The 25261-nt window shown below is 62.7% G+C and overlaps 2 protein-coding genes and 1 non-coding gene across 5 annotated transcripts; all 3 read left to right on the forward strand.

Annotated features, from left to right (window-relative positions):
- The first annotated feature begins 154 nt into the window (after nt 1-154).
- LOC129406229 (U7 small nuclear RNA) lies at nt 155-216 on the forward strand. Its single transcript, XR_008630885.1, has one exon. It is a non-coding gene; the product is annotated as a U7 small nuclear RNA (small nuclear RNA).
- C6H12orf57 (chromosome 6 C12orf57 homolog) lies at nt 164-1853 on the forward strand. Its single transcript, XM_004610472.2, has 3 exons — nt 164-523; nt 802-978; nt 1622-1853. The coding sequence occupies exons 1-3, from the start codon at nt 472-474 to the stop codon at nt 1771-1773; spliced, it is 381 nt and encodes a 126-aa protein (XP_004610529.1). The 5' UTR covers nt 164-471; the 3' UTR covers nt 1774-1853.
- Nucleotides 1854-1986: 133 nt separating this feature from the next.
- On the forward strand, nt 1987-24267 carry PTPN6 (protein tyrosine phosphatase non-receptor type 6). 3 transcript variants are annotated; one of them, XM_055143476.1, is made up of 16 exons: nt 1987-2424; nt 9929-10185; nt 10272-10394; nt 10518-10712; nt 12859-13048; nt 13133-13252; nt 13358-13471; nt 13572-13668; nt 15153-15232; nt 15365-15514; nt 17903-18034; nt 18129-18283; nt 21914-21981; nt 22099-22250; nt 22334-22425; nt 23889-24267. In XM_055143476.1, the coding sequence occupies exons 2-16, from the start codon at nt 10178-10180 to the stop codon at nt 24004-24006; spliced, it is 1794 nt and encodes a 597-aa protein (XP_054999451.1). In that variant the 5' UTR covers nt 1987-2424; nt 9929-10177; the 3' UTR covers nt 24007-24267. The 3 variants fall into 3 exon arrangements, with proteins under 3 accessions (XP_054999451.1, XP_054999452.1, XP_054999450.1); XM_055143477.1 differs by lacking the exon at nt 1987-2424 and having other exon boundaries at nt 8639-10185; nt 13136-13252; XM_055143475.1 differs by lacking the exon at nt 1987-2424 and having other exon boundaries at nt 8640-10185.
- The last annotated feature ends 994 nt before the right edge of the window (nt 24268-25261 follow it).

The following is a 25261-nucleotide window of genomic DNA, read 5'->3' on the forward strand; positions in this document are numbered from 1 at the left end:
GTAATTTATATGAAATACCTCGAACCATCAGAAAGTCGGAGACGTACTTCGTCATTTGGACAATGAGAGGAGTTTAAAAGCCGCACCGCGCGCTCACCCTCACCAAGAGCGGGGTCTGCGGGTCTCCCGTGTTCTCCCCAGGTCGTCAACACTTCAGTGTTACAGCTCTTTTAGAATTTGTCTAGCAGGCTTTCTGGTCTCCACCGGAAAGCCCCCCACCTACCACTTACCGTCCTTAACAATAGAGTTGCGCACCCTGCTCGCGGATGCTGTGCAGGGGCCCGTTCCCCGCGCGCCCCGAGCCCGCCGCCTGCTCTACACGGTTAATACGCCGGGGAGCTGGGGTTACGGCGAGGCGCTTCCGGCCGGGGCTGATGCAGCTTCCCTTCCGCCCCCGCCGCGCCGGCTGATCCTTTCTTCCTGCGCCTTGCTCGGGAGCCCCCGCACGTGCCGGGCAGCCCTGGTCGCCCCATGGCGTCCGCCGCGGCCCCTCCTGCGGCCCTGAGCGCCGAGCAGGCCAAGGGTGAGAAGCGGCCCAGGCTCCGGGGCGGGCGGGCGCCCGGGAAGCAGAGAGATGGGGCTCGATTCCGCCGCGCTGGGGGCCCCCCGGTGCCGTTCTTTGCTCCACTGCGGCGGCGGCGGCGGGGGTGGGGTCGGAGCGGGTGTCGGGGGCGGGGGGGAAGGGAGACCGAGTTTCTCGGCTTTTTCGGGCGCCATCCACTAATTCCCTGCCCCTCTTCGCGCCGCCCGCCGGCCATGCCCACCCCCCGGGACCCTCCCCGCCCTGCCTCGGCGGCACAGTGGTCCTGGCCGAGGTGATCCAGGCGTTCTCCGCGCCGGAAAACGCCGTGCGCATGGACGAGGCCCGAGACAACGCTTGCAACGACATGGGCAAGATGCTGCAGTTCGTGCTGCCGGTGGCCACGCAGATCCAGCAGGAGGTCATCAAGGCGTATGGCTTCAGCTGCGACGGGGAAGGTGCGCGGGCCGGGGCCGGGGCCTGGGGGGGTGGGGGGCGCGGGTCGCGGCGGGGGCGCTCGGGGGTGGGTTGGGTCGGGTCCGCGGCCTGTTGTTCCCCCTTCTGGCCACAGGGTGGCAGTCACAGCCCGGCGCACTGTCGGCTCGCGTCGGGCCAAGCCCCCGGGGTCCCGGGGGTCGTTCCCTTTCTCCGCCTTGTTAACCCGTTTTCGGGAGGAGGAAACAGACCCTGATGGGGAAACCGCGCACGACCCCTTTGGCCCGGCAGCCCCTTCCAGTATCTGTCAAGTCATGTTTGGGGGTGGGGCATGCGGTTTCTGGGTGAGGTCGGGGCGGGGGGGTGTTTGTGGACTCCCTCCGGGGGGCTCTGGCTGGCACCTAGGCATCTAGTGGGTGCAGACGCCGAGAGCGACAAGCGCTCCGCCTTGGGGACATTCTAAGTCCCCGAACCCCATGCATGCAGTTGTTCCCGGGGTTGACCAGGGTTTGATCTCCACTCCCCCAGGGGGCGCCCCGCCTGGCCTGCACCCAGGTTTGTCCGAGGTACCTGGCCACACCAGCTGGGAGGACTAGGGAGGACCAGGAAGCTGCCGCGTGTGCCCGGGGGTGCGGTGGGGGTGACGACCCTGTCCCTCCCCTGCAGGTGTCCTGAAGTTTGCCCGCCTGGTCAAGTCCTACGAAGCCCAGGACCCCGAGATCGCCAGCCTGTCGGGCAAGCTCAAGGCCCTGTTCCTGCCGCCCATGACGCTGCCGCCGCACGGGCCCGCGTCGGGGGGCAGCGTGGCCGCCTCCTGAAGCCGCGGGCGCCGCCCCACCCCCGCCCCGGGAGAGGCGCCGCCCGCGGGCCCCGGGATAATAAACGTGCCTGTGACTTAGCCTCCACCTCGCTCGCTCGCGGGACCCCGTCTGCCGCCGCCTCGGCACCGGCCCGGGGTGCCCGCCGGCTGGTGCCAGGCTGCCCTGGGGGGGCGCTGGGCAGGGGGAGGGCCGGGCCGCCCCTCCCCGTGCGTGCTCGTGCTCGTGCGTGCGCGCGCGCGGCTGCCCAGGTGGCAGCTCCCCTGGCGCGGCCCTTCCCGGGACGTTTCCCGCCCTGCCCTGCCCCACGCTGGTGGCCGCTCGCTCGGGGAGTCAAGGTGACACCCTGCGCCCCGGCCCGCCCGCCCCGCTGCAGCGCCGGCGAGCGCCAGGTGGAGCTGCAGGTGGCGCCACGGGGCCTGTGGGCGGGCCGAGGCCAGCCCCGCCCCACCTGTCCCTTTTCCGGGGATCTTTAGCCCAGGGGCCTGTCCCTGCTGGGCCATTGGCCTGGCGGGCTGCACCAGGGAAGGAGCTTCGGAGTCCGGGCGCTGAGGGGCTTCTGGACCCGCTTTGGGTCCCCGCCTGGGCTCCTCGCTAGGTGGCCCCCTGCCTGTGACCCCCCCCCCGGCCCCTGGAGATGCTGGTCCCTGGGTAAGTCCCTGCCCCACCCCAAGTCCCAAGTCCGGCCCGGTTGGGAGGGAAGGGCATGGTTCAGGCTGACCGCAGGCCAGCAGTGCCGGCACCTGCGGGGCCCAGAACGCCAGGCCCTCCCGCCTGACAGATGTGACTCCAGCCTCAACCCTGCGCCATCTCCCACCCGCTCTGGGGCATCCCGTGCCACGGTCCCACTGTCCCTGGAGACGCAAACCCAGGCGAGTGCATCGTCCCACCTTCTGCTTAGCCCCCTCCCACCCACCTCGGTCATTCCGTGCTGCGTGCCGGGCGCTTTGCAAAGAGGACGGCGACACGACACGGGGGGGCCAGGATGCCCGCTGCCCGGACCCTCACGGAGCTTCGTCCTGGGGGGGACGTGGCGGACTGCACAGAGGAGTCCCCCAAGCAGGAGGAGGAGGAGGACGAAGCACCAGCCCTGCTCGAGGCCGCTTGTGGGAGAGCAGGGTGCGAGGCGGGAGGCAGAGCCAGAGTTGGAGGGTTGCAGTTTGTGGGTGGGGGACCCGCGTCCTGTTGTCGCGGCAGCTCACTTTATCCTGCGTGCCTTTCCTTTTCACCTTTCATAGTTTCTGGGTTTTGGACTCCACACAGCAGTGCTCCAGGTGGACTCTTGGCTCTGTGCTCAGGGGTCACTCTTGGTGGTGCTCAGAGTCCCTGCTGTGCCGTGGGCTCAAGCCGCTGCCTGATTTCTCCACATTGTTCTTTTTGTTTGTTGGGGGTCCCCCTGGCTGTGTTCCGAGTCTGGGGGTGGCTCCTGGGGGTGCTGAGGGGTTCTGAGGGTACTGGGGGCTGACCCAGAGCGCCCCCTGGGCAGCAGCGGTGGTCACTGGTTGAGCTGCCTGCGCCCCTCTTATTGTGTGTGTGTGTGGGGGGTGTTTGTCCCACACCAGCAGTGCTCAGGGTGCACTTCTGGCTCTGCGGTCAGGGCTCGCTCCTGCTGGGGCTCGGGGGCCCATGTGGGGTGCTGGGGATTGAGCTGGGGTTGGCCGTGTGCAAGGCAAGCACCCCACCTGCCGTGCTCTCTCCCGCCCCACTGGCCCCCTAAGTCTGCCCTTCGCCCCACACCCCATGTCCCCTCCCTGCAGTGCCCCTGGAGCAGGAGTTTTCCTACCTGGCAGCTGGCAAGACCTTCCCTGGGTCCTTCTCCAGCCTAAGTGGCAGCAGCAGTGGGGTGGTCCCCATCTCTGCAGCCGCCCCCCTGTGCTCAGGGTGGGCACCCTGCTGCCTTTGCAAAGGCCTCCTCTAGGGGGCGCTAAGCCCTGGGCGCAGCTGGGTGCCACCCAACCCTCCCCCCGCATAAGTAGCACTCCATGAGTTGAATCATGTAACACGGGTGTCGGGGCTAGCCTGCGGTTAAGGCTCATGCTTCCTTGCACCAGACCCCATTTCCATCCCTGGCACCGCGTGGTTTCCTCATGTCGCTCTAGTGCAGCCCTAGAGGCCCTTAAACGCCTGGGGCCCCCCCCCCCCCCACCGCTGGGAGCGCCCGAGGGATCCCAAATGGTACCACGTCCTCGGTCCCTGCATCGAGTCCTGCCTGCTTGACCAGAAATCAGTGGGGGGTGGGTGGGGGGCTGAGCACTGTTGAGAGCATGCCCCCCCACCCCCAAAGGGCAGCATAGAAGATAGCACAGCAGGTCAGGCGCTTGCCCGGGTCCGAACCAGGTTCTGTCCCCGGCACCATGTCAGGTCTCCTGAGCCCGCCAGGAGTCGGCCCTGAGCACTGCCACGTGTGGCTAAAAGCAAAACAAAACAAAAAGTTGTTGGCGGGGCTGGAGTGATAGCACAGCGGGTAGGGCGTTTGCCTTGCACGCGGCCGACCCGGGTTCAAATCCCAGCATCCCATATGGTCCCCTGAGCACCGCCAGGAGTAATTCCTGAGTGCAGAGCCAGGAGTAGCCCCTGAGCATCGCCAGGTGTGACCCAAAAACCAAAAAAAAAACAAAAAATAACCAAAAAGCACAGACTAAAGAATAGGCTACCCAATTCATCTTGTTTGGGGGTCCCTCCTGCAGGGGGGCCTGCCGGGCGTGTGCCCTTAGAGCCATCTCCCGGGCCACGTGTTCGAGTTTTGCATAGGTGTTTGGGGACTACGGTGATGGCATTGAGCCTGCCTTCCCTCCCCTCCCCTCCCCTACCCCCCTCCGTCCCCAGGAACCCGGGGGATGATTTATTACCGATCAAACGACAGTGAGCGACTCTCTGTCTTTTGGTCTTTGGTGCTCAGAGCTTCCTCGTGGCTCTGTGCTCAGGGATCAGTGCTGGCAGAGTTCAGGGGATCAGACCCCCTCCGGGAACAAACCCAGGTCAACTGAGTGCAAGGCTGCACCGTCACTGTCTCTTATCTTAATGACGTCTGCCTGCTGGCTGCGCAGCCTTCAGACAAATTCCTGTCCCTCCCTTGGGCTGCAAGGTTCTGGGTGCCTGTTTTCTCCCCCCTGAATGGGTTTAAACCTGGGGCATGAGTGTCAGGTATGGATGTGTGGCCAGGATGGTGAGTGTCCTGTTGGGATTGGTAGGAATGGGTGATGAGGGGGTGCTGTGTGTGTGTGTGTGTGTGCGTGTGTGTACATATGTGCACCTGAGTCCACTCATTGATTTTTTTGGGGGGTCACACCCGGCTCATGCATTCAGGAATCACTCCTGGCGGTGCTTTAGGGACCATCTGGGATGCTGGAATTCGAACCTGGGTCAGCTGCATGCAAAGCAAATGCCCTACCCATGTGCTATTTCATTGATTTTTGTGTTTTCAATTTTTTGGGCCACACCTGACGCCTGATGATGCTCAGGGGTTCCTCCTGGCTCTGCACTCAGGAATCACTCCTGGCAGTGCTGAGGGGACTGTATGGCATGCCAGGGATTGCAAAGCAAGCACCCTGCCCACTGGGCTATCACTCTGGCCCCTGAATCCACCCATTTATATATGACAAGCAGAGTGTGTGTGGGGGGGAGGGGGTTCACCAGGTTGTTTTTGTGCATCTAATGAGCTTCTGAAAGTTTTTCGGCGTGGAGCCCGAGGGGTAGTAGAAGGATTAAGGTGCCTCTTGCAAATAACCAACCCTGGTTTGGTCCCTGGCACCGCATGTGGTCTCTGGGTCCCACCAGGAGTAAGTCCTGAGCACCACTGGTGTGGCCCAAAGACCAAAAATAAAGTGCTTTTTTTTTTTTCTTTCAATTTTTTTTTTTTTTACTTTTTGGGTCACACCCAGCGATGCACAGGGGTGACTCCTGGCTCTGCACTCAGGAATTACTCCTGGCAGTGCTCGGGGGACCCTGTGGGATGTTGGGAATCGAACCCAGGTCAACTGCATGCATGGCAAGTGCCCTACCCGCTGTGCTATTGCTAAAGTTTCTTCTCCTTGGTTTGGGGGCTACCCTGGCTCAGTGCTGAGGCTGGGGGTTGTTGTCTCGGTGCTTGGGGGTCCGTGCCGTGTCAGGGCGCTGACCTGGATCTCCTGCTCTGTCCCCTTTGAGCCGTGTCCGTGGTGAACTGTCGTGGGATATTACTCTGGGTGACGCCTTCTACTAAGCTTTGAGACTTTGCAGGGGCGGCGGTCAAGGCCGTGAGGACGCCCCTCCCCTAATCCTGTGGCAGGGCCAGCTGCGTGGACACGCTTCCCGACTCTGGCCTTGGGAGGAGTGGACAGTCAGTGTTGGACCGTACAATCCACAGACCTAGAAGCTTCCTTGGGGTGAAGTAAGAGGCCCCCACTTGGGGCTGGAGCGATAGCACAGCCGGGAGGGCGTTTGCCTTGCACGAGGCCAACCCGGGTTCGATCCCCAGCATCCCATAGGGTCCCTGAGCACCGCCAGGAGTAATTCCTGAGTGCAGAGCCAGGAGGAACCCCTGTGCATCACCGGGTGTGACCCAAAAAGAAAAATAAAAGAGGCCCCCACTTATTTTTTTGGGGGGCGGATAAGGAGGAATAGCTCTCTCTTATTTGCAAACATGATCCAGGGGGTGAAGGTGTAGCCCAGGAGGGCACCTGCTTTGCATGTTTGAGATCCTGAGTGTGTTCCCGGCCACACCCTGTCCCCCACAGTGGAGCCTAAAAGACGGGCTTGGGGCCACACCTGGTGGCCTTGAGGGATGACTCTCTCCTGGGCACGGGGGTGGGGGGGGGAATCTCCTGCCAGTGACTCAACCTGGGGCTCCCACATGCGAAGCAGGCGCCCCTGCCTGTCGAATTGCCTCCAGCCCAGGAAAAATACCCTTTGACCGAGCACTTCCCATATTCCCTCTGACTGCTTATGTCTTTATTATTTGCTTCCCTTTGGCGTCGTTGGCGTGATCAGGGCTACACACAGCTGGGCTGCTCACACTTCTTTTTTTGCTTTTTGGGTCACACCCGGCGACGCACAGGGGTTCCTCCTGGCTCTGCACTCAGGAATTACTTCTGGTGGTGCTCAGGGGACCCTATGGGATGCTGGGAATCGAACCCAGGTTGGCCGCGTGCAAGGCAAACGCCCTCCCCGCTGTGCTATGGCTCCAGCCCTGTTCATACATTCTTAGCCCTGGAGCTCGCCCGTGTCCCACGGTCACACGTCAGGCCGTGGTGCCCACTAATAGTCGGGGTTCCTTTCATTGTAGTGATTGCCGGGGACCACACTGTGTGTGTGTGTGTGTGTGTGTGTGTGTGTGTGTGTAAGGGTCACACCCAGTGGTGCTCAGGGCTTCCTCCCAGCTCTGTGCTCAGAGATGGCTCCAGGCAGGGCTCCCGGTGCCCTGGAGGGGGTGGGGGTTGAACCCGGGCTGGCGGTGTGAAAGGTTTGCACTTTACTCTCTGTCCTGCTGCTCCGGCCCCGGTCACACTTTTAGTTGACATCGGAGGAAGTGGCGGTTGTAGTGCTAACCAGGGGTGGCTGTGGTTGGGGGGGGTGGGTGGGTGTCCGTTTTTGTGGCACTTGTACGCACCTGACTCCCGAAACTCACCTGCAACGGCGGGGACCAGAGCGGAGCTGCCCGACGCGTAGCGGGTGCAGGGGGGACCCAGGGACGGGGGCTGTTTTGTGTGTTTGGGTTTTCAGACCGTGCCGAGCTTGGCTCAGGCTGTACTCCTGCCTCTGTGCTCAGGGGTCACTCCTGGCGGGGCTCGGGGGATCCTATGTGGTGCCGGGGATCGAACCCGGGTTGGCTGCATACCAGGGGAGTGCCTTAACCTCCAGGCTATCTCGCTAGCTCGTACTGATTCATTTTTGGTTGGGGGCCACCCCGGCAGTGCTCAGGGGCCATGGGGTGCTGAGGGATCAAACTCGGGCCTCCAGCGTGCGAGGCACATGCTCTGCTCTTCAGTCTTCTTTCCCTGGGGGTGTGTTCTTGGGCCACACCTGAAGGTGCTCAGGGGAAACTCCCGGCTCTGCTCTCAGGGATCCTCCTGGCGGTGCTCAGAGGACCATATGGGATGCCGGGGACCCAACCCGGTTGGCTGTGTGCGAGGCAAACGCCCTCCCCGCTGCGCTATCGATCTGGCCCCAAGTCATCTCATTTTATTTTTTTTATTTTTTATTTCATTTTATTATTATTATTTTTTTGCTTTTTGGATCACACCTGGCGATGCACAGGGGTGACTCCTGGCTCTGCACTCAGGAATTACCCCTGGCGGTGCTTAGGGGACCCTATGGGATGCTGGGAATCGAACCCGTGTCGGCCGCGCGCAAGGCAAATGCCCTCCCCGCTGTGCTATCGCTCCAGCCCCTCGTACTACCTTTTCCACCCCTCCCCCCAATTTACCTACTTTTATAAATGTATTTGTTGTTGTTGTTTTGTTTTTTTGGTTATACCTGGCGATGCACAGGGGTTACTCCTGGCTTTGCAGTCAGGAATTACTCCTGGTGGTGCTTGGGGGACCATAAGGGTTGCTGGGACTCGAACCCAGGTCGGCCACGGCAAGGCAAACACCCTCCCCACTATACTATTGCTCCAGTCCCTACATTTATTTATTTATTTATTTATTTTGAGCGGGCACCAGTAATGTCTCCATTGTAAGACTTATTGTATTTATTTATTTATTTATTTATTTATTTATTTATCTTTTTGGGTTACACCCGGCGATGCACAGGGGTTACCTCCTGGCTCTGCACTCAGGAATTACTCCTGGCAGTGCTCAGGGGACCCTATGGGGTGCTGGGAATTGAACCCAGGTCGGCCGCGTGCAAGGCAAACGCCTTACCCGCTGTGCTATCGCTCCAGCCCCCCTACTTTTTTTTTTAAAGAAATTTTACTTTACTTTTGTTTTTGGTGGGGGGTCACACGGGGTGATGTTCAGGGGTTCCTCCTGGCTCTGCACTTAGGAATTACTCCTGCCCATATTTGGGGGACGCTATGGGGTGCTGGGGAATGAACCCGGATTGGCTGTGTGCAAGGCAAATGCTCTCCCCGCTGTGCTATGGCTCCGGCCCCTGGCCCCTGCTTTTATAAATGTAATCCATGACATTGGCACAGATTCAGAAAGGTCTGAGGGAGAATTCAGGCTCCCCCACAGACCTGCATTCCGGCTCTCAGGATGGCACCCTGGGGTTGGGAGGACCCCTTCTCCGGCTCCTCCCCGCTGCCTTTGTCTGTGCAGCACTGGGAATGACACCTGGGAGCATTGTCAACATTCTGGGAGACCCCTGGGAGCACTGTCAGCTTCCTGGGGCCACTGTCCTGGGAGCACTGTCAGCTTCCTGGGAGACCCCTGGGAGCACTGTCCTGGGAGACCCCTGGGAGCACTGTATGCTTCCTGTGTGTCATAGGTTTTTGAGGAGCAGCAGTGCTGAGAGCATCAGCTCTGGTTGGGACTTTACCCCCGAAGCCCCCCCTCTAGACACAAGTCACTACGGGCCAGTCCTGCGCGCTGGTCGGGATGCCTGTGATGATCCCGCAGGCCAGGTGACCCCCCCGCCCGCCTCCCGAGGTCCCCCCACACCCCTCTCGGCCCTGCGCTCCCACCACAAGGTCAGGATGGACAGGACAGACGGAGGACAGGGTGACTGGCTGCAGGGGCTCCTGAGGGAGCTGTGGCCGCTGGCCTCTGTGGGCGCCTCGGGGGTCTCAGCTCTCGTGGTGTCGAGGGGGAGCCCCCGTATCTGCGGTCTGAGTGGAGGAGGCGTTTCCCAGCCTCCTGCTTGGCCGCCCCGGGGGGCTGGCGTTCAGTGGGAACCTGCCGGTCTGGGTGCCCGTCCCGCCCCGCCCTGCCCGCCGGGGGTCCTTCTCTGGGAAGGAGGCGGGGAGACATCAGATAAGGCTGGCTGAGAGCATCCCGGGCTCCAGTCAATGACAGAGGCGCTTCCTTATTAGTAGCTTGTCCCCAGGAACGGGGGCGGGGGGGAGGGGGGCCCCCCGGCCTGTGACTTCACGTGCCACCTTGGCCCAGGGCTGCGGGGTGCGCACTGGCCTCGCACTCACCTCCCAGAGGCCGCGGCTGGCAGGCCCATGGCCGGGGACCCGCGGGCGCCCCCCTGTCCCCCAGGCTGTCACCTTGCCGGGCCTTCTCCTCTCCAGGCTCTGAAAAGAGAAGTTCCCCCCAGGGGTCGGCCGCGCCCCTTCCTGTCCCCGCCCCGCCGGCCGCCCCAGGCCGGTGCTAGTGGCAGCCCCAGAACCAGGACCGCGGGGTGCTGGTGAGGCCTGGCCCGGGCGGCCCGCCGTGTGACCCTGAGCCCCCCAGGCCTCCATCCGCCTGCCCACGCTTGCCTGCGCCACCTCGCTGCCTTGCCCGCGAGCCCTCTCCTGTCCCCGCCTGCAGTCTCCAGGATGGTGAGGTAAGGGCCTGGGGGCGCGGGGGGGACGGTGGGGAAAAGGGCAGGGGGCAGGGGACGCCCCTTCCAGGCCTGGTGGACTCTCGCAGGTGGTTTCACCGCGACCTCAGCGGGCTGGACGCCGAGACGCTGCTCAAAGGCCGGGGCGTCCACGGGAGCTTCCTGGCGCGGCCCAGTCGCAAGAACCAGGGCGACTTCTCCCTCTCGGTCAGGTAGCGTGACCCCCCCACCCCCGCCCCATCCTGAAGCCCTCCACGGCGTCCCGGGCCTGGGGCACCCTCCCCCACCCCACCCAGGGCCCGGCCCGCCGGGCTCAGCATGCCTGCTCCCTGCAGGGTGGGCGACCAGGTGACGCACATTCGGATCCAGAACTCGGGGGATTTCTACGACCTGTACGGCGGGGAGAAGTTCGCCACGCTCACCGAGCTGGTGGAGTACTACACGCAGCAGCACGGCGTGCTGCAGGACCGTGATGGCACCATCATCCACCTCAAGTACCCCCTCAACTGCTCGGACCCCACCAGCGAGAGGTGGGGGCGCCCCGTCTCCCAGAAAGCCTGTGGCGGTGGGGTGGGGTGGGGTGGGGGGAGGGGGTGGGCTTCCCACGTCAGCTGCACAGGCGGGCAGGCAGGTGGGGCGGCCCACCCATCCCCCACCCCCATGTTATTAGAAAGTCCTTCTGGGGCCCCGACTCTGCCTGTCGTAGCCACACGCGCCCAGGAGGGGGGTCCAGGGAGGTGAGATTTGAGGGGGACCCCCAGAGCCATGCGCGTGGGAGATTCTAGGCAACCCTGTGGGGTGAGGCGGGGGGTGGGGGGGTGGGGGGGTGGTCCCCGTGCTTGGCTGTCTGGGTCAGGACCCGGGGCTGGGTCACAAGGCAGCTGCCCTGGGCTCCCGAGTTGGGGTGCTCAGAGCCAGCCTGCGGGTCTCCTTAAGTCGGGCAGCGGGAGGGCCCCAGGGACCCCCCAACTATGGTGCCACACTGGTGCCCGCGCCAGCCTCCGCTCAGATGGCGCCTGTGAGGCCGAGTCCTCCAGCGTTAGGTTTGCCCTCCCCCTCCCCCTCCCCCCTCCCCCTCCCCCCTGCCTGGTCCTGCGTTTGCGTCTTGCTTCCCTCGAGGGTTTGGACACCGCCATGTCCAGCGTCCAGAACTGGCTGTGGCCCAGTGGCCCGGCCAGGGCGCAGGGGGAGGGGGGGAGAGGGCCCTGGGCAGCTGTGGGTTGTGGCTCCAGCTGGAAGGAGGAAGGAGGAAGTGTAGAGACCACCCGCCCCCCTCCAGGGAAGACTGGGAGGGGGGGTGGCCTGGGCTGGGAGCAGCCAGACCGGGAAGGCAGAGCAGGGGTGTGTGTGGGGAGGCCAAGCAGAGGCCCTCCGGGTCCCCTGTGCCTGCCATTGCGCAGGGTGCGAGGGACGAGCTTTCTCCAGGCCTGTGCCTCCCCGGCATTTGCATGTGTCCCTCCAGTGGTCAGGGCCCTGTCTGTGGTCACCCTGACATTTGCATGGACACTTCCTCTTCCTGGGCCCCTTTCCATGGCCAGTGGGGGGGGGGTCCGGCATAGCCCCAGGGGTGGGATGGGGCGGGGCGGGGGGGCGGGGCGCCTCTGAAGTCTGGGCTGGAGCTGGGGGTGGCACAGACTGCCCGGCTCCCCACCCCCCATCCCTGCGGTTGGAAAATGCCCCCCCCGCCCCCCTCCCGTCCCTGGGCTGAGGAAACCTCACAACCTCACTTCTCACTCTCTCCCCAGAAGGACTTTTGTGTTTTTTCCATCACGTGGTTTCCTGTGGGCCCCGGCCTTGTGGGGCGACAGTTTCCTCCTGGGAAAGGGGGGGACTTGGGGGAAAGCGCCCAGTTCTGCTTTCTGCTCCCCCGAGCCCCTGGAAGACCCTGTGGGCCCTGGGCTCCCCTTCCTTGGCGTCAGGTGGTCTGTCAGCCCCGCCTCCCCTCCCCCCCTGGGGGACCCCTCTTCCCCCTCGTTCCCTGGGGGTCTCTTCACCCCTGCCTGGCTGGCCCTCGACCCTGTCTGCTTTGCTCCCCGGACCAACCCTGGTTTATGGGGCCCTCGAACCCTCAAGGTGCTCTTCTTGTGGCAGGTTTGGGGCCACACTTGGCCGGGCCTGATGGCTGGGGGGGTCCGTCCTGGCAGTGCTCGGGGGACCAGGGGGTGCTGGGATTGGGCCCGGGCCCCCTGCACACCCAGCACGTGCTTTGAGATGGCGGCTCCTCCCCTCACCCCCCTGCACCCGGGCCCTGGAGCCCATCTCAGACCTGCTGAAGGCCTGTCCAGAACCCGGAAACTCATCCTCAGTTTCCCCATCTGTGAAACGGGGCTGGACGGACTCCGCAGTTTTGGGGCGTGTTGTTTGGGGGCCACAGTCAGGGGTGCTCAGAGCAGAGCGTCCGCCTGCCTCTGCGTTCAAGGAATCACACTCCCAGTGGGGCCCGGGTTCAAATCTGGGATGTCCGGCGTGCAAGGCAAATAAATGCCTTACCCGGATCTCTCCCGCCCTGACTTAGCATTTTCGGATCTGAAGGCCCGAGAAACACACGCAGGGCCAGGCTCAGGGCTGACTCAGTTTCCCGGCCCTCCTCTGGGCGTCTCGACTGCCCAGTGAGTGCCCAGTCCTGCGACCTCGACCCGACCTGCCCTCCCCTCCCCCCGCCTCTGCCTCCTATAGATGGTACCACGGGCACATGTCTGGGGGCCAGGCAGAGGCGCTGCTGCAGGCCAAGGGGGAGCCCTGGACGTTTCTGGTGCGCGAGAGTCTCAGCCAGCCTGGGGACTTCGTGCTCTCGGTGCTCAGTGACCAGCCCAAGGCGGGCCCGGGCTCGGCACTCCGGGTCACGCACATCAAGGTCATGTGCGAGGTGAGGAGGCCGCCAGGCCGGGAGGCGGCCTGGGGGAGGTTGGGGGGAGTCTGGCCCAATGACGCCGACGCCGACTCCCCTCAGCAGGGGGGTCGCTACACGGTGGGAGGCACCGAGACCTTCGACAGCCTCACGGACCTGGTGGAGCACTTCAAGAAGGTGGGGATCGAGGAGGCGTCAGGCACCATGGTCTACCTGCGCCAGGTGAGGGGCGCTGGGAGGCCCCCGCCCTGGCAGCCACCCGCCGTTTTCTCTCCGTGGGAGAGGGGGCTCACCTGTCCCTTCCTCCCCCGCCCCTCCCCCCGTCAGCCCTACTACGCCACTCGGGTGAACGCGGCGGACATCGAGAACCGGGTCTTGGAGCTGAACAAGAAGGCCGAGAGCGAGGACACGGCCAAGGCCGGCTTCTGGGAGGAGTTTGAGGTAAGCACGCCCGCCCCGGCACGGGGTCCCCCCAGCGCCTCATTCGACCCCGCTGCTGTCCCCAGGGCTGATGCTGACGCTCCCTTTACCCCCCACCCAGAGTCTGCAGAAACAGGAGGCCAAGAACTTGTACCAGCGCACTGAAGGGCAGCGGCCCGAGAACAAGAGCAAGAACCGCTACAAGAACATCCTTCCGTGTGCGTGTCCTGCCCCAGGGCCCGCCCACCTTTCCCCGCCCCGCCCCTCCCCCACCCCCACCCCGGGATGCTTGGGGCTGACTGACCCCCAGCTCTGTGCTCGGGGATCACAGGCCGTGCTGGGGATTCGGACTGTGGTCGGCCACGTGCCAGGCTCTTGCCTTTTTTTTTTTTTTCTTTTTTTGGTTTTTGGGTCACACCCGGCGATGGAAGGGGTTCCTCCTGGCTCTGCACTCAGGAATCACTCCTGGTGGTGCTTGGGGGACCATATGGGATGCTGGGAACTGAACCCGGGTCGGCCACGTGTAAGGCAAACGCCCTCCCCGCTGTGCTATCACTCTGGTCCCAGCCCCCACGTCCTCCGGGTACCTGGCTTGCTTCTTGCTCTGCTTCTTTCCACTCCGGAGAAGCCCCTGTTGTCTCTTGAACACACATTTCCCTCTTCCTCTCCCCTCACTTTTTTTTTTTCCTTTTTGGGTCACACCCGGCGATGCTCAGGGGTTCCTCCTGGCTCTGCACTCAGGAATCACTCCTGGTGGTGCTCAGGGGACCCTCTGGGATGCTGGGAATTGACCCAGGTCGTGCAAGGCAAACGCCCTCCCTGCTGTGCTCTCGCTCCAGCCCCGTTACATTTTTCTCTGCAAGTTTCGTTCCAGAAAAATCCTTTGCTTTACTTACACCACAGCAACAACAGAAAAGGCAGAGGCCTTAGTTAACCTGCCATTTCTTAGGGTCAACGCCTCCATCTTTCCTCTGCCTCCCCCCCTCTGCTCCTCGAAGATTCCCCTGCTGGGGAGGCGGGCGCAGAACTCTAGTGTACAGTCTAAGGCGCTCTGCCATGCATACTCGGCCCTGCTCAACTCCCCACTGCGGCGGCGTGACTCCCGAGCACGGCCGGGAGTGAGCCCTGAGCACCGCCAGCTGTAGCCGCAAAACGAAAGCCGGGGCTGGAGTGCTAGTGCTGCAGGTGGGGTGCCTGCCTTACGTGTGGCCCCCTGGGTTCCATCCCCGGCACCCCCAAGGCCTTCCCCGAGCCCCACCACAGATCCCCCTGGAGCATCGCTGGGCGTGGCCCCCAAAGCAAATTAAACTCCTCAGTGGCCTGCTGGGGGTGGGGAAGAGGCCGCCAAGGCCGGTGTGTGTGTGTGTGTGTGTGTGTGTGTGTGTGTGTGTGTGTGTGTGTGTGTGTGTGTGTGTGTGTGTGTGTGTGTGTGTGTGTGTGTGTGTGTGTGTGTGTGTGTGTGTGTGTGTGTGTGTGTGTGTGTGTGTGTGTGTGTTTTGCATAGGGGAGCGCCAGGCTCCAGCGCGGGCTGCAAGGTGCCTTGGGGGTCTGGCCCCCAAACCAAAACACCCGCCGGCCCTTTGTCTGATCCCTTCTGTGCCCTGCACCGCCCCCCGCCCCCGCGCCCAACCCGCCTGCCGGGTGCCGGGTGCCCGGGCTGCCAGGCCGAGGGCTGACCTCTGCTTCCTCTCGGCCCTGCCAGTCGACCACAGCCGCGTCATCCTCCAGGGACGGGACAGCAGCATCGTGGGTTCCGACTACATCAATGCCAATTACGTCAAGGTCTGTGGGGCGGGCAGGCGGGGGTGGGGGGCGCCCAGCTCCTTGCTGGGGGGGGCTCTGGGTCCAGAGCCGGGACAGGTGTGGGGGCCTGGGGAGGAACTCGGGGTCCTCTGTCTCTCCCCCTGTCCCCAGAACCAGCTGCTGGGCCCTGATGACGACGCCAAGACCTACATCGCCAGCCAGGGCTGCCTGGACGCCACGGTCAATGACTTCTGGCAGATGGTGTGGCAGGAGAACACGCGTGTCATCGTCATGACCACCAGAGAGGTGGAGAAAGGCCGGGTAAGGCTTGGGCCCCACCCCTTCCCTGTCATTTCCCTGTCATCCTGGTGGCCGGACCCAGGGGCACAAAGCCACCTCATAGGTCATGTTCCGTTTGACCTTTGTGGGAAACGGGGCCCAGAGACGTCTCCGATCCCTGCTTCCAATTGGGCGAGGCGCCTTGTCTGCAGACCCAGATTGTGTATGCATGTGTGCATGTGCATGTGCACATGTGTGTGCTTGTATGTATGTGTGTGTGCATGTGTGCACTTTGTGCCTGTACATGTACATGCATGCGCATGCATGTGTGCAAGTGTACATGCATGCATGTATGTGCATGGGTGCATGTATATGCATGTGTGTTTTGTGCATGTTTGTTTGTACATGCATGTGCATGCATGTGTATACATGTGTGCATGTGTGCGTGTGTATACATATGCATGCATGTGTGCGTGTGCTGTACATGTGTGCATATATGTGCATGTGTGTGCACGTGTACGTGTATGCATGTGTGTGTGCGTGTGTGTGTATGTGTGTGTATGTTCTGGTTTTGGCTTTTGGACCATACTCTTCGGTGCTCAGGGCTGACTCCTGGCACTGCTCTCCGGGATCACTCTTGGTGGGTTCAAGGGACCCTGGGAGGTGCTGGGGATCCGACTTGGGTTGGCCGAGTGCCAGGCAAACACTTGCTTTGTTGGACTCTTTCTGGCCCTGTGTATGTTTGGGGCATTGGGCCACACTGGAGGAGGTGTTCGGGGGTTATTCCTGGCTCTGTGTGTGGGGGTAGCTCTCGGCAGTGGAGGACTGAGTCGTGACCTCAGGGAGTGAACCGGGGCCTCCTGCCTGCAGGCCTGTGCCCGGAATCTAACCTGGGGGGTCCTGCTTCCAAAACAGGGGCTCGGCCCCTTGATCGTCTCCTTGCCCCAGCCTGGGATTTGCTTATTTATTTATTTATTTATTTATTTATTGCTTTTTGGGTCACTCCTGGCTCTGCACTCAGTAATCACTACTGGCGGTGCTCGGGACCATCTGGGATGCTGGGAATCGAACCTGGGTCGGCCACATGCCAGGCAAACGCCCTCCCCGCTGTGCTGTTGCTCCAGCTCTGCTTATTTAGTCAGTCTTCCTTGTTTTGGTTTGTTGTTTCCGGGCCACACCGGGCGGTGCCCAGGGCCTGCTGTTGGCCCTGTGCTTGGGGATCATCCTGGCAGGGCTCGGGGAGCACCAGCACCCTAACACCCTGTGTGGTGCCGGGACTGAACCCAGGTTGGCCCCGCTGTGCTGTCGCTCCGCCCTGTTCCCTCACTCCCGCCCCCCCTCTCCTCGGTGATCTCTGGAATGGGCCTCCTCCGCCTCCCCTCGCCCCTCTGCCCGCAGGCTCCCTGCCTGGACGGGCCCCCTCCCGCGCCCCCCTGGCCTGCGACTGTAGCACGCTGTTCGACTCTGGCTCTCAGCAGTGCCTCATCCCTGCAGCCCCCATCTCCTCCCCTCGCTCCCCACCTCCCAGACTTCCTCTGCCAGGGGGTGACTTCCTCTCCCCATCGTCTCCGTGCTCCCTCCTCTGCCCCCTACTCCTCCCTGTTGCAGACCCAGCTCCAAGCTCCCTCCTCTGAGAAGCCACCTCTGGTTTCCTCCCTCACCCTCAGGGGACCCGGCCCCTCCCTCCACCCTTCCTCCCCGCCCTGCGCAGCTTTCCCCGCTGGCCGGACACTCCGGGGCTGCTGGGGCCCTGGGCTCGTGTCTGGGGGCCCCTGGCCTCTGCCCAGTGCGCACCCCGATACTGACCGCATCAACTGGAGCAGAGCAGGTCTCTCCCGCGGCGGTAACTGAGCACAGACCAGATCGAGGCCAGATGTGGGACCTTCATCTGCGCATTTTTTTTTTCTTTTTGGGTCACACCCGGCGATGCTCAGGGGTCACTCCTGGCTCTGCACTCAGGAATGACTCCTGGCGGTGCTCAAGGGGCCCTATGGGATGCTGGGAATCGAACCCGGGTCGACCGAGTGCAAGGCAAACGCCCTCCCCGCTGTGCTATCGCTCCACCCCTCCATCTGCACGTTTTTCCTTGTTTGGAGGCTCTGGCCAGCCGGCTGGGATGGGGGCTGCTCCCAGCTCAGTGCTTGGGGACCGTGAGATGTCTCGGGTCGAACCTGCGCCTGTTAGGGCCGCAAGGTGATGGCAGGGTTCGGATGCTCGCCGGGCACGCAGCTGACCGTGGTCCGGTTCCCAGCACACCGCCTGTGGTCCCCGGGCACAGTGCTCGGAGCAGCCCTGCACAAAGAGAATCTTCTGCAGAACGCGTGCATCACCCTTGCACTTTCACTCGGCCCCACCCGGAACCGGGCCAGCACCGGGGGGCATCTGGGCCTGGACCCCGAGCTCATTCTCCACCTCCTCCTTCCTTTCCAGAACAAATGTGTCCCGTACTGGCCGCAGGTGGGCTCTCAGCGCGTCTACGGCCCCTACGCCGTGACCAACCGAGAGGAGCAGGAGAAAGCCGAGTACAAGCTCCGCCTCTTACAGGTGTCGCCCAAAGAGCACGTGAGTGCCCCCTCTCGGGCCTCTGCAGGCGTGGGCGGGAGCCGGTCGGGTGCACGGGGGCCGAGGGGGCCCTGACACTGTGTCCTCCGTCCAGGCGGACCTGACTCGGGACATCTGGCACTACCAGTACCTGAGCTGGCCGGACCACGGGGTCCCCAGTGAGCCTGGGGGCGTCCTCAGCTTCCTGGACCAGATCAACCAGCAGCAGGAGAGCCAGCCCCAGGCAGGGCCCATCATCGTCCACTGCAGGTGAGGCGGAGAGGGACATCGGGGAGGAACACAGGTGACAGCTGGCAGGGCCCCGGGCCCCGGCGCAGAGGGTCGGAGCCATAGTACAGCCGGGAGGAGGGCGTGTGCCTCGCATGCAGCTGACCTGGGTTTGATCCCCGGCACCCCATAGCCCCCCACCCTCACCCGCCCCCCACCAGCCCAGGAGTGATTCGTAAGTGTAGAGTCAGGAGTAACCCCTGAGTGTCACTGGGTGTGTGTCCCGCCCTCACAAAAAGCACTGTTGCACTGTGTCAAGTCCCATTGTTGTTCATCGATTTGCTCGAGTGGGCACCAGTAAAGTCTCCATGGTGAGACTAGTTGTGACTGTTTTTGGCATATTGAATACGCCACAGGGAGCTTGCCAGGCTCTGCCTTGCGGGCGGGATACTCTCAGTAGCTTGCCGAGCTCACCAGAGGGACGGAAGAATCGAACCCGGGTTAGCCGCATGCAAAGCAAAAATGCCCTGCCCGCTGAGCTATTGCTCCATCCCACAAAAAGCAACCAAACAAAAACACGACCGAGCATGGAGTTTGCCTGGGGTTTGCTCTCTGGCACTGCAGGGTCCCCAGAGCACTGCAGGGAGGTCCTGCACCCCCCACCCCATTAAACCCTCACAGCTGACAGGGAATACCTCGGGGAATACCGCTAACGAGGTGCCAGCCCAGCTGAGCACCAGGAAAGCCCTCTGATCTCTTCTTCTGAGTTCCAGGAGGCCCCAGGGCCGGTCTGGACTCCGCCCTGTAGGTCCCTGTGCCTGGGGCAACTTCCTCAGAGACCCCCACAGTACAGGGCGGGTGGGAGTTAGGTCCAGCCGCTTCCCTGCGGATGCCCGGCTGGCCGGTGGTGGACCTCCCTCCCCGACAGGCCCAGGACCCGGAAAACCACCTGCTCGTCCCAAACCGCTCGGCCCCTGTTTCTTTCTTTTTTTTTTCTTTTTGGGTCACACCTGGTGATGCACAGGGGTTACTCCTGGCTCTGCACTCAGGAATTACCCCTGGCGGTGCTCGGGGGACCATATGGGATGCTGGGATTTGAACCCGGGTCGGCCGCGTGCAAGGCAAACGCCCTCCCCGCTGTGCTATCGCTCCAGCCCCATCGGCCTGTTTCTTTTCCGTTTTCCTTTTTGTTTCTTTTTGGGCCACGCTTGGTGGTGCTCAGGGCTTCAGGATCCCTCCTGGTGGGGCTCAGGGGACCCCAAGGGATGCCGGGGATCGAACTCAGGTGGGCTGCATGCCGGGCAAGCGCCCCGTGTGCGGTGCCATCGCGCCGGCCCCACGGCCCGTGTTTCTCACGCCTGGCCCTCTGCGTGCCGGAGCGCAGACTCCTTGGCTCTGCCCCTTGCTGGTTTGCCCCATCCAGGGCAGGTGCCGGCCTCTGCGGGTGGCATGGGTGATCGAGGCAGGGGGTGAGGACCTCCCGTCTGGGGTCCGACAGGCCCCACGCGTACCTGCCATCCTGCTTCCTGCCCGGCGTGCTCCCCTGCCCGCCCCCTGGGGGTCGTGGGGGTTAATGTCCAACGGGCGCAGCTGCTGCCCGCTCCATGGGACATCCTCGTGTCCATGGGCAGGTGAACATTGGCGCCTGCCAAGAGGGGGAGCTGGAGGGGGCCAGTACAGTGGGGAGGGCATTTGCTTTTGCATGCGGTCGACCCAGGGCATTTGCTTTTGCATGCGGTCGACCCGGGTTCGATCCCCAGCATCCCATGCGCCCCCCCCCTTGAGCACTGCGATTCCTGAGTGTGGAGCCAGGAGGAACCCCTAAGCATCACTGGGTGTGGCACCCCCCAAATGAAACAAGATGGGCTGCTGGTGAGAGCTGGGGTCCCCAGGCCCGAGGGGCCGAGACCCACCCACCGCGCAGCATCCTGGATGAGAGACGGGGCGGAGTGCAGGGACCCCCGCACGCTGCAGGTTTCCACACTTCCACCCTCCTTGGCTGTGTGAGCTCAGGCTGATGACTTGACACCTCTGATCCCAAATCCGCATCTGTAAACTCAGGATCTCCTTGGTTTGGAGATAAAAGGTCTGCAACCCCCTCCTGCACCCCCTTCCTGCACCCCACCCCCAATTCTTACTGTTTCCCCAGTGTCCCCGGCAGGGAATGGAGAAAGGGGGAGCTGGGGAGGCTTCTTTCCCTGCCCGCCTCTCCTCCATGTGACCCTCCACTTCCTTCTTTCCCCCCACAACTGTCTGTCCCGGGCGCCCGAGGGAGGTGGGACTTGGTGGCGGTCCCCTGCCCACCGCCTTGGGGACCCCGCTCTGTACTCCGGGGAGCAGCCTGGCCCCGTGAGAAAGACCCCCCTGCTGGTCACGCAGGCCGGGGCCCACCTCGGCGTCTTGAAAGCGCCCCGGGCTTTATTTAGACACTGCAGGAAGGAAGTGGGTAAAGGGTTATTTTTGACAATCTGGGTTTGAAATGAGACAGGGCTACCCAGGGCACCCGCTCACGCGGCCACGGGGCGGGCCTGGGGTATGGGGGGGTTCCCGGGGGGGCCCGTGGATACCTCAATTGTCCTGCCTCCCCCAACTTGCCTCTCCCAACGACCCCCCCCACCCCTCCACCCCCCCCATCGGAGCTGTCCTGTCCCTGCCACCAGGGTGCAGAGAAAAAAGGGAAATGAAGCTCGGAATAGTACCGAGTTTCGTTTTGGTCAAGGCCGTGGGCAGGGACCCGAATGCCGGGGAGCCGGTGACCCCACGAGGTGGTGCGGGCACAGGCAGGGTGCGGGGTGGGGGTGGGGGTGGGGGGGTGGGGGGGTTGGGTGTGCGCCGGAGACCTGGGGTGTGGCTGCAGAGACCAGACAGAAGACGGGAAGGGGTGAGAATGGGAGCAGGAGGAGGTGGGCGTGGACGGGGCCAAATTTCCTGGGAAAACCGGGGCCCTGAGAAGTCCCTGAACCCACACACAGGTGGTGGGGCATCTGTGCCACTTGCTCGCCACTCGCCAGCCATGACCCACGCATGTCATGTGTCATGCCCACCTCTCCTCCCTCTCTCTGTCTCTCTCTGTGTCTCTCTCTGTGTGTCTCTCTCTCTGTCTCTCTCTCTTGCTTTTGGGCAATACCCTGTGATGCTCAGGGGTTGCTCCTAGTTCTTTTTTTTTCTTTTTGGGTCGCACCCGGCGATGCTCAGGGACTCCTCCTGGCTCTGCACTCAGGAATCACTCCTGGCGGTGCTCGGGGATGCTGGGAATCGAACCCAAGTCAGCCGTGTGCAAGGCAAAACGCCCTCCCCGCTGTGCTATCGCTCCAGCCCCCGGTTTCTGTTTCTGTTTCTTTCTGGGTTTTTGGTTCGTTTCGTTTAGGGTTTGGGGGGGGGCCACAGCCAGCTACGACCCGGGCTGACTCCTGACTCTGTGCTCAGGGATCACTCTTGGCGGGCTCAGGGCACCATACGTGGTGCTGGGGCTCGGCCCAGCTTGTCTGTGTACAAAGCAAGCACCGTACCTGTCGTACTGATGTTTGGTCCTCCTGCCCCGAGCCTGGGCTGCCTGAGGCCGTGCCCCTGCTGAGCCTGAGCACTGGCCGACTCGCCCCCCCTTCCCTCCCCTTCCCTCCCCGCGGGGTGCCGGCCGCTGACGGGGGTCCCCTTTCTCCTCTCTCTCCGCAGCGCGGGCATCGGCCGCACGGGCACCATCATTGTCATCGACATGCTCATGGAGAGCATCTCCACCAAGGGTGAGGGGGCCCCGCGGGGCGCCAGAGTGGGTGGCCAGGCGGGCCCCCCCCCTCCCTCCCCCCCTGCCCGGGCGTCTCCCTCCCTCCGGGCCTGAGTCCCCGCCGCCCGCTGCTCAGGGCTGGACTGTGACATCGACATCCAGAAGACCATCCAGATGGTGCGCGCCCAGCGCTCGGGCATGGTGCAGACGGAGGCGCAGTACAAGTTCATCTACGTGGCCATCGCCCAGTTCATCGAGACCACCAAGAGGAAGCTGGAGGTCATCCAGGTGCGCGCAGGCCCGAGGCAGGGCTGCCCCGGGGGGGGGAGCGCACCCCCCCACCCTCCACCTCTCTCTCTCTCTGCCCGAAGAACCAGAAGGGGCGGGAGTCCGAGTACGGGAACATCACCTACCCCCCCGCCATGAAGAACGCCCACGCCAAGGCCACCCGCACCTCCTCCAGGTACGTCAACGCTCTCCGGAACCTTCCCTGGCTCTGCCAAGAAAAGGGCTGCTGGGGGCTGGAGCGATAGCACAGCGGGGAGGGCGTTTGCCTTGCACGAGGTCGACCCCGGTTCGGTTCCCAGCATCCCATAGGGTCCCCTGAGCACCGCCAGGAGTGATTCCTGAGTGCATGAGCCAGGAGGAACCCCTGTGCATCGCGAGGTGTGACCCAAAAAGCAAAAAAAAGAAAAAAAAAAAGAAAAGGGCTGCTGGTTGGGGCTGGATTTATCTGGATTTGTGCAAACCGACATAGTGCCATGCAGCGTCAAAAGCATACTGAAGGTACAAGAGAAGAGCAAACGTTTCACTTCACTCACAATGAGATGCAGTACACCCATTTGTTGTGGGTCCTAGCCAAAAGAGGCTAAAATCTGTAGAGATAAAGTATACACTCTGACATACTGAATTCATTCAATCCCATGTTGAAAACCTTGACTTCCTGCGACTTTTAAAGAATTCAATAACCTGAGAGCACTGTGACAGGAGTCCAAAGAATCCATCCAATATCTTTTCCACAGATCTTGCCAAAAAGGTACTAGAACAATTTTGCAGGTGTAATTTCTTTTAACAGGGGCTGGAGCAATAGTACAGTGGGTAGGGCGTTTGCCTTGCACGCAGCCGACCCGGGTTCGATTTCCAGCATCTCATATGGTGCCCCGAGCACTGCCAGGGGTCATTCCTGAGTGCAGAGCCAGGAGTAACCCCTGAGCATCGCTGGGTGTGACCCAAAAAGGAAATAAATAAATAATTAAATAAATAAATAAATAAATGAAATTAAATAAAAGGGCTGCTGGGCTCCGTGTGTGAACACAGCTGGGAGGGGTGAAGGGTCAAAGGCCGGGGCAGTGCTCCACCTGCAGGGGACGGGGAGAGCCCTGAGCACGTGGCGGAAAGTAACCCCTGGACCTCCAGTGGCCGGAGAGTCCAGTGGCTAAGGCCAGTGCCTTGCATGCAGCTGACTCGACTTCACTTCCCGGCATCCCATAGGGTCCCCAAAGGGCCAGGACTGATGCCCGAGCACCGAGCCAGGAGTCAGCCCTGAGCACAGTGGGAAGTAACCCCTAGAAACCAAGAAATCAGAAAGCAGAAATAAATTACCTGCATTTATTTGGGTCCGAGAGGTGGCCCAGAGGGCTGGAGGCGGGGAGGGAGGCCTGGCCTTGACTCCTGGCTCTGGGCGTGAGCTGGGAGCACACAGTGGCGAGTGACCCTCGTGCACCTTTATTTTTTTGCTTTTTTGGGGTCACCCCTGGCTCTGCACTCAGGAATTACTCCTGGTGGTGCTCGGGGCACCATATGGGATGCCGGGAATCGACCGAACCCTGGCTGCGTGCAAGGCAAAGGCCCTCCCCGCTGTGCTACATAGCTCTGACACTGGGTCCTGACCTCACCTCGCACCTGCTGCCCTCCCCGTCCCTCCAGACACAAGGAGGAGGTGTACGAGAACCTGCAGAGCAAGAACAAGAAGGAGGAGAAGGTGAAGAAGCAGCGGCCATCAGCGGACAAGGAGAAGAGCAAGGGCTCCATGAAGAGGAAGTGAGCAGGGCCAGGGTCTGGCCCGCGTGCCGGAGTCCTGGGCGCCCGCCCGTGTCATGCTGCGGCTCTGCGCTCCCCCCGGGTGCCCTCCGGACCTCACCTGCTCGGTGACAGCCCCTCACCCCCTTCTCTCGGCAGTCTGGGCTGCAGACGCGGCCGGCGGCGGATGCCCCGGCCTGAACCCAGTCGATTGTAATTTAAATGGTGTGTCCCTCCCTCTCCCTGACCTGTACATAACCCCGGGAGGCCCCAGGCTGGGCCCGGCCCTTCTGTAAATAAAACCCTAGAATCTGCGGTGAGGGGGTCTCTGACTCGGTGCCTGGTAGGAGGGACGGGGGGGGGGGGGGGGGAGGGGCCAGGTCGCCCCACAGACCTCTCCCAGCCCACGCCGGCTGGGCCTGAGCACCCAACCCCCTCAGCCTGCAGCCGCGGGGAGCCCTGATACCTCTGGGGGTGGCTCTGGACCCCTGAGACCCGCCTCCTCAAATTAAAAAAAAAGAGGGGGCATAGAAGAGGCTGTGTGGGGGCTGAGTCTGTTTTTTTTGGGGGGGTCACACCCAGTGATGCTCAGGAGTTCCTCCTGGCTCTGTACTCAAGAAGCACTCCTGGGGCTGGAGCGATAGCACAGCGGGGAGGGCGTTTGCCTTGCATGCGGCCGACCCGGGTTCGATTCCCAGCATCCCGTATGGTCCCCTGAGCACCGCCAGGGGTAATTCCTGAGTGCAGAGCCAGGAGTAACCCCTGTGTATAGCCAGGTGTGACCCAATAAAGCAAAAAAAAAAAAAAAAAAGCAGCACTCCTGGCAGTGCTCAGGGGACCATATGGGATGCTGGGAATCGAACCCGAGTCAGCCGCGTTGAGAGGCAAACGGCCTCCCCGCTGTGCTATCGCCCCAGCCCCGCCTGGGTCTGTTCAGGCTGGACCAGTTCTTCAGTCTTTTCATTCCTGTTTTTTGTTTGTGTGTTTTGGGGCCTCAGTGGGTGATGGTCAGGGGTCACACCTGTCTCTGTACTCAGGAAACACTCCCGGGGGTGCTCAGGGGACCCTATGGGGTGCGGGGATTGAGCCCAGGTCGGTAGTGTGTGAGGCTCGTGTCCTCCCCAGTGCGCTGTGGCTCCGGCCCCCCTGAGTCTTTGGAGAAGGACCTTGCTGGAGCCCGTGAGGTCCCCGGCTGTGCCTGGAGAGAGGACGTGGGCCCAGACTTGGCGTGCGGAATCCTGGCATCTAGCGCCCCAGTGCCCTCTGGAACAGAGCTGGGG

Source organism: Sorex araneus, chromosome 6, assembly GCF_027595985.1.
Source record: "Sorex araneus isolate mSorAra2 chromosome 6, mSorAra2.pri, whole genome shotgun sequence".
In the NCBI taxonomy this organism is placed as follows: domain Eukaryota; kingdom Metazoa; phylum Chordata; class Mammalia; order Eulipotyphla; family Soricidae; genus Sorex; species Sorex araneus.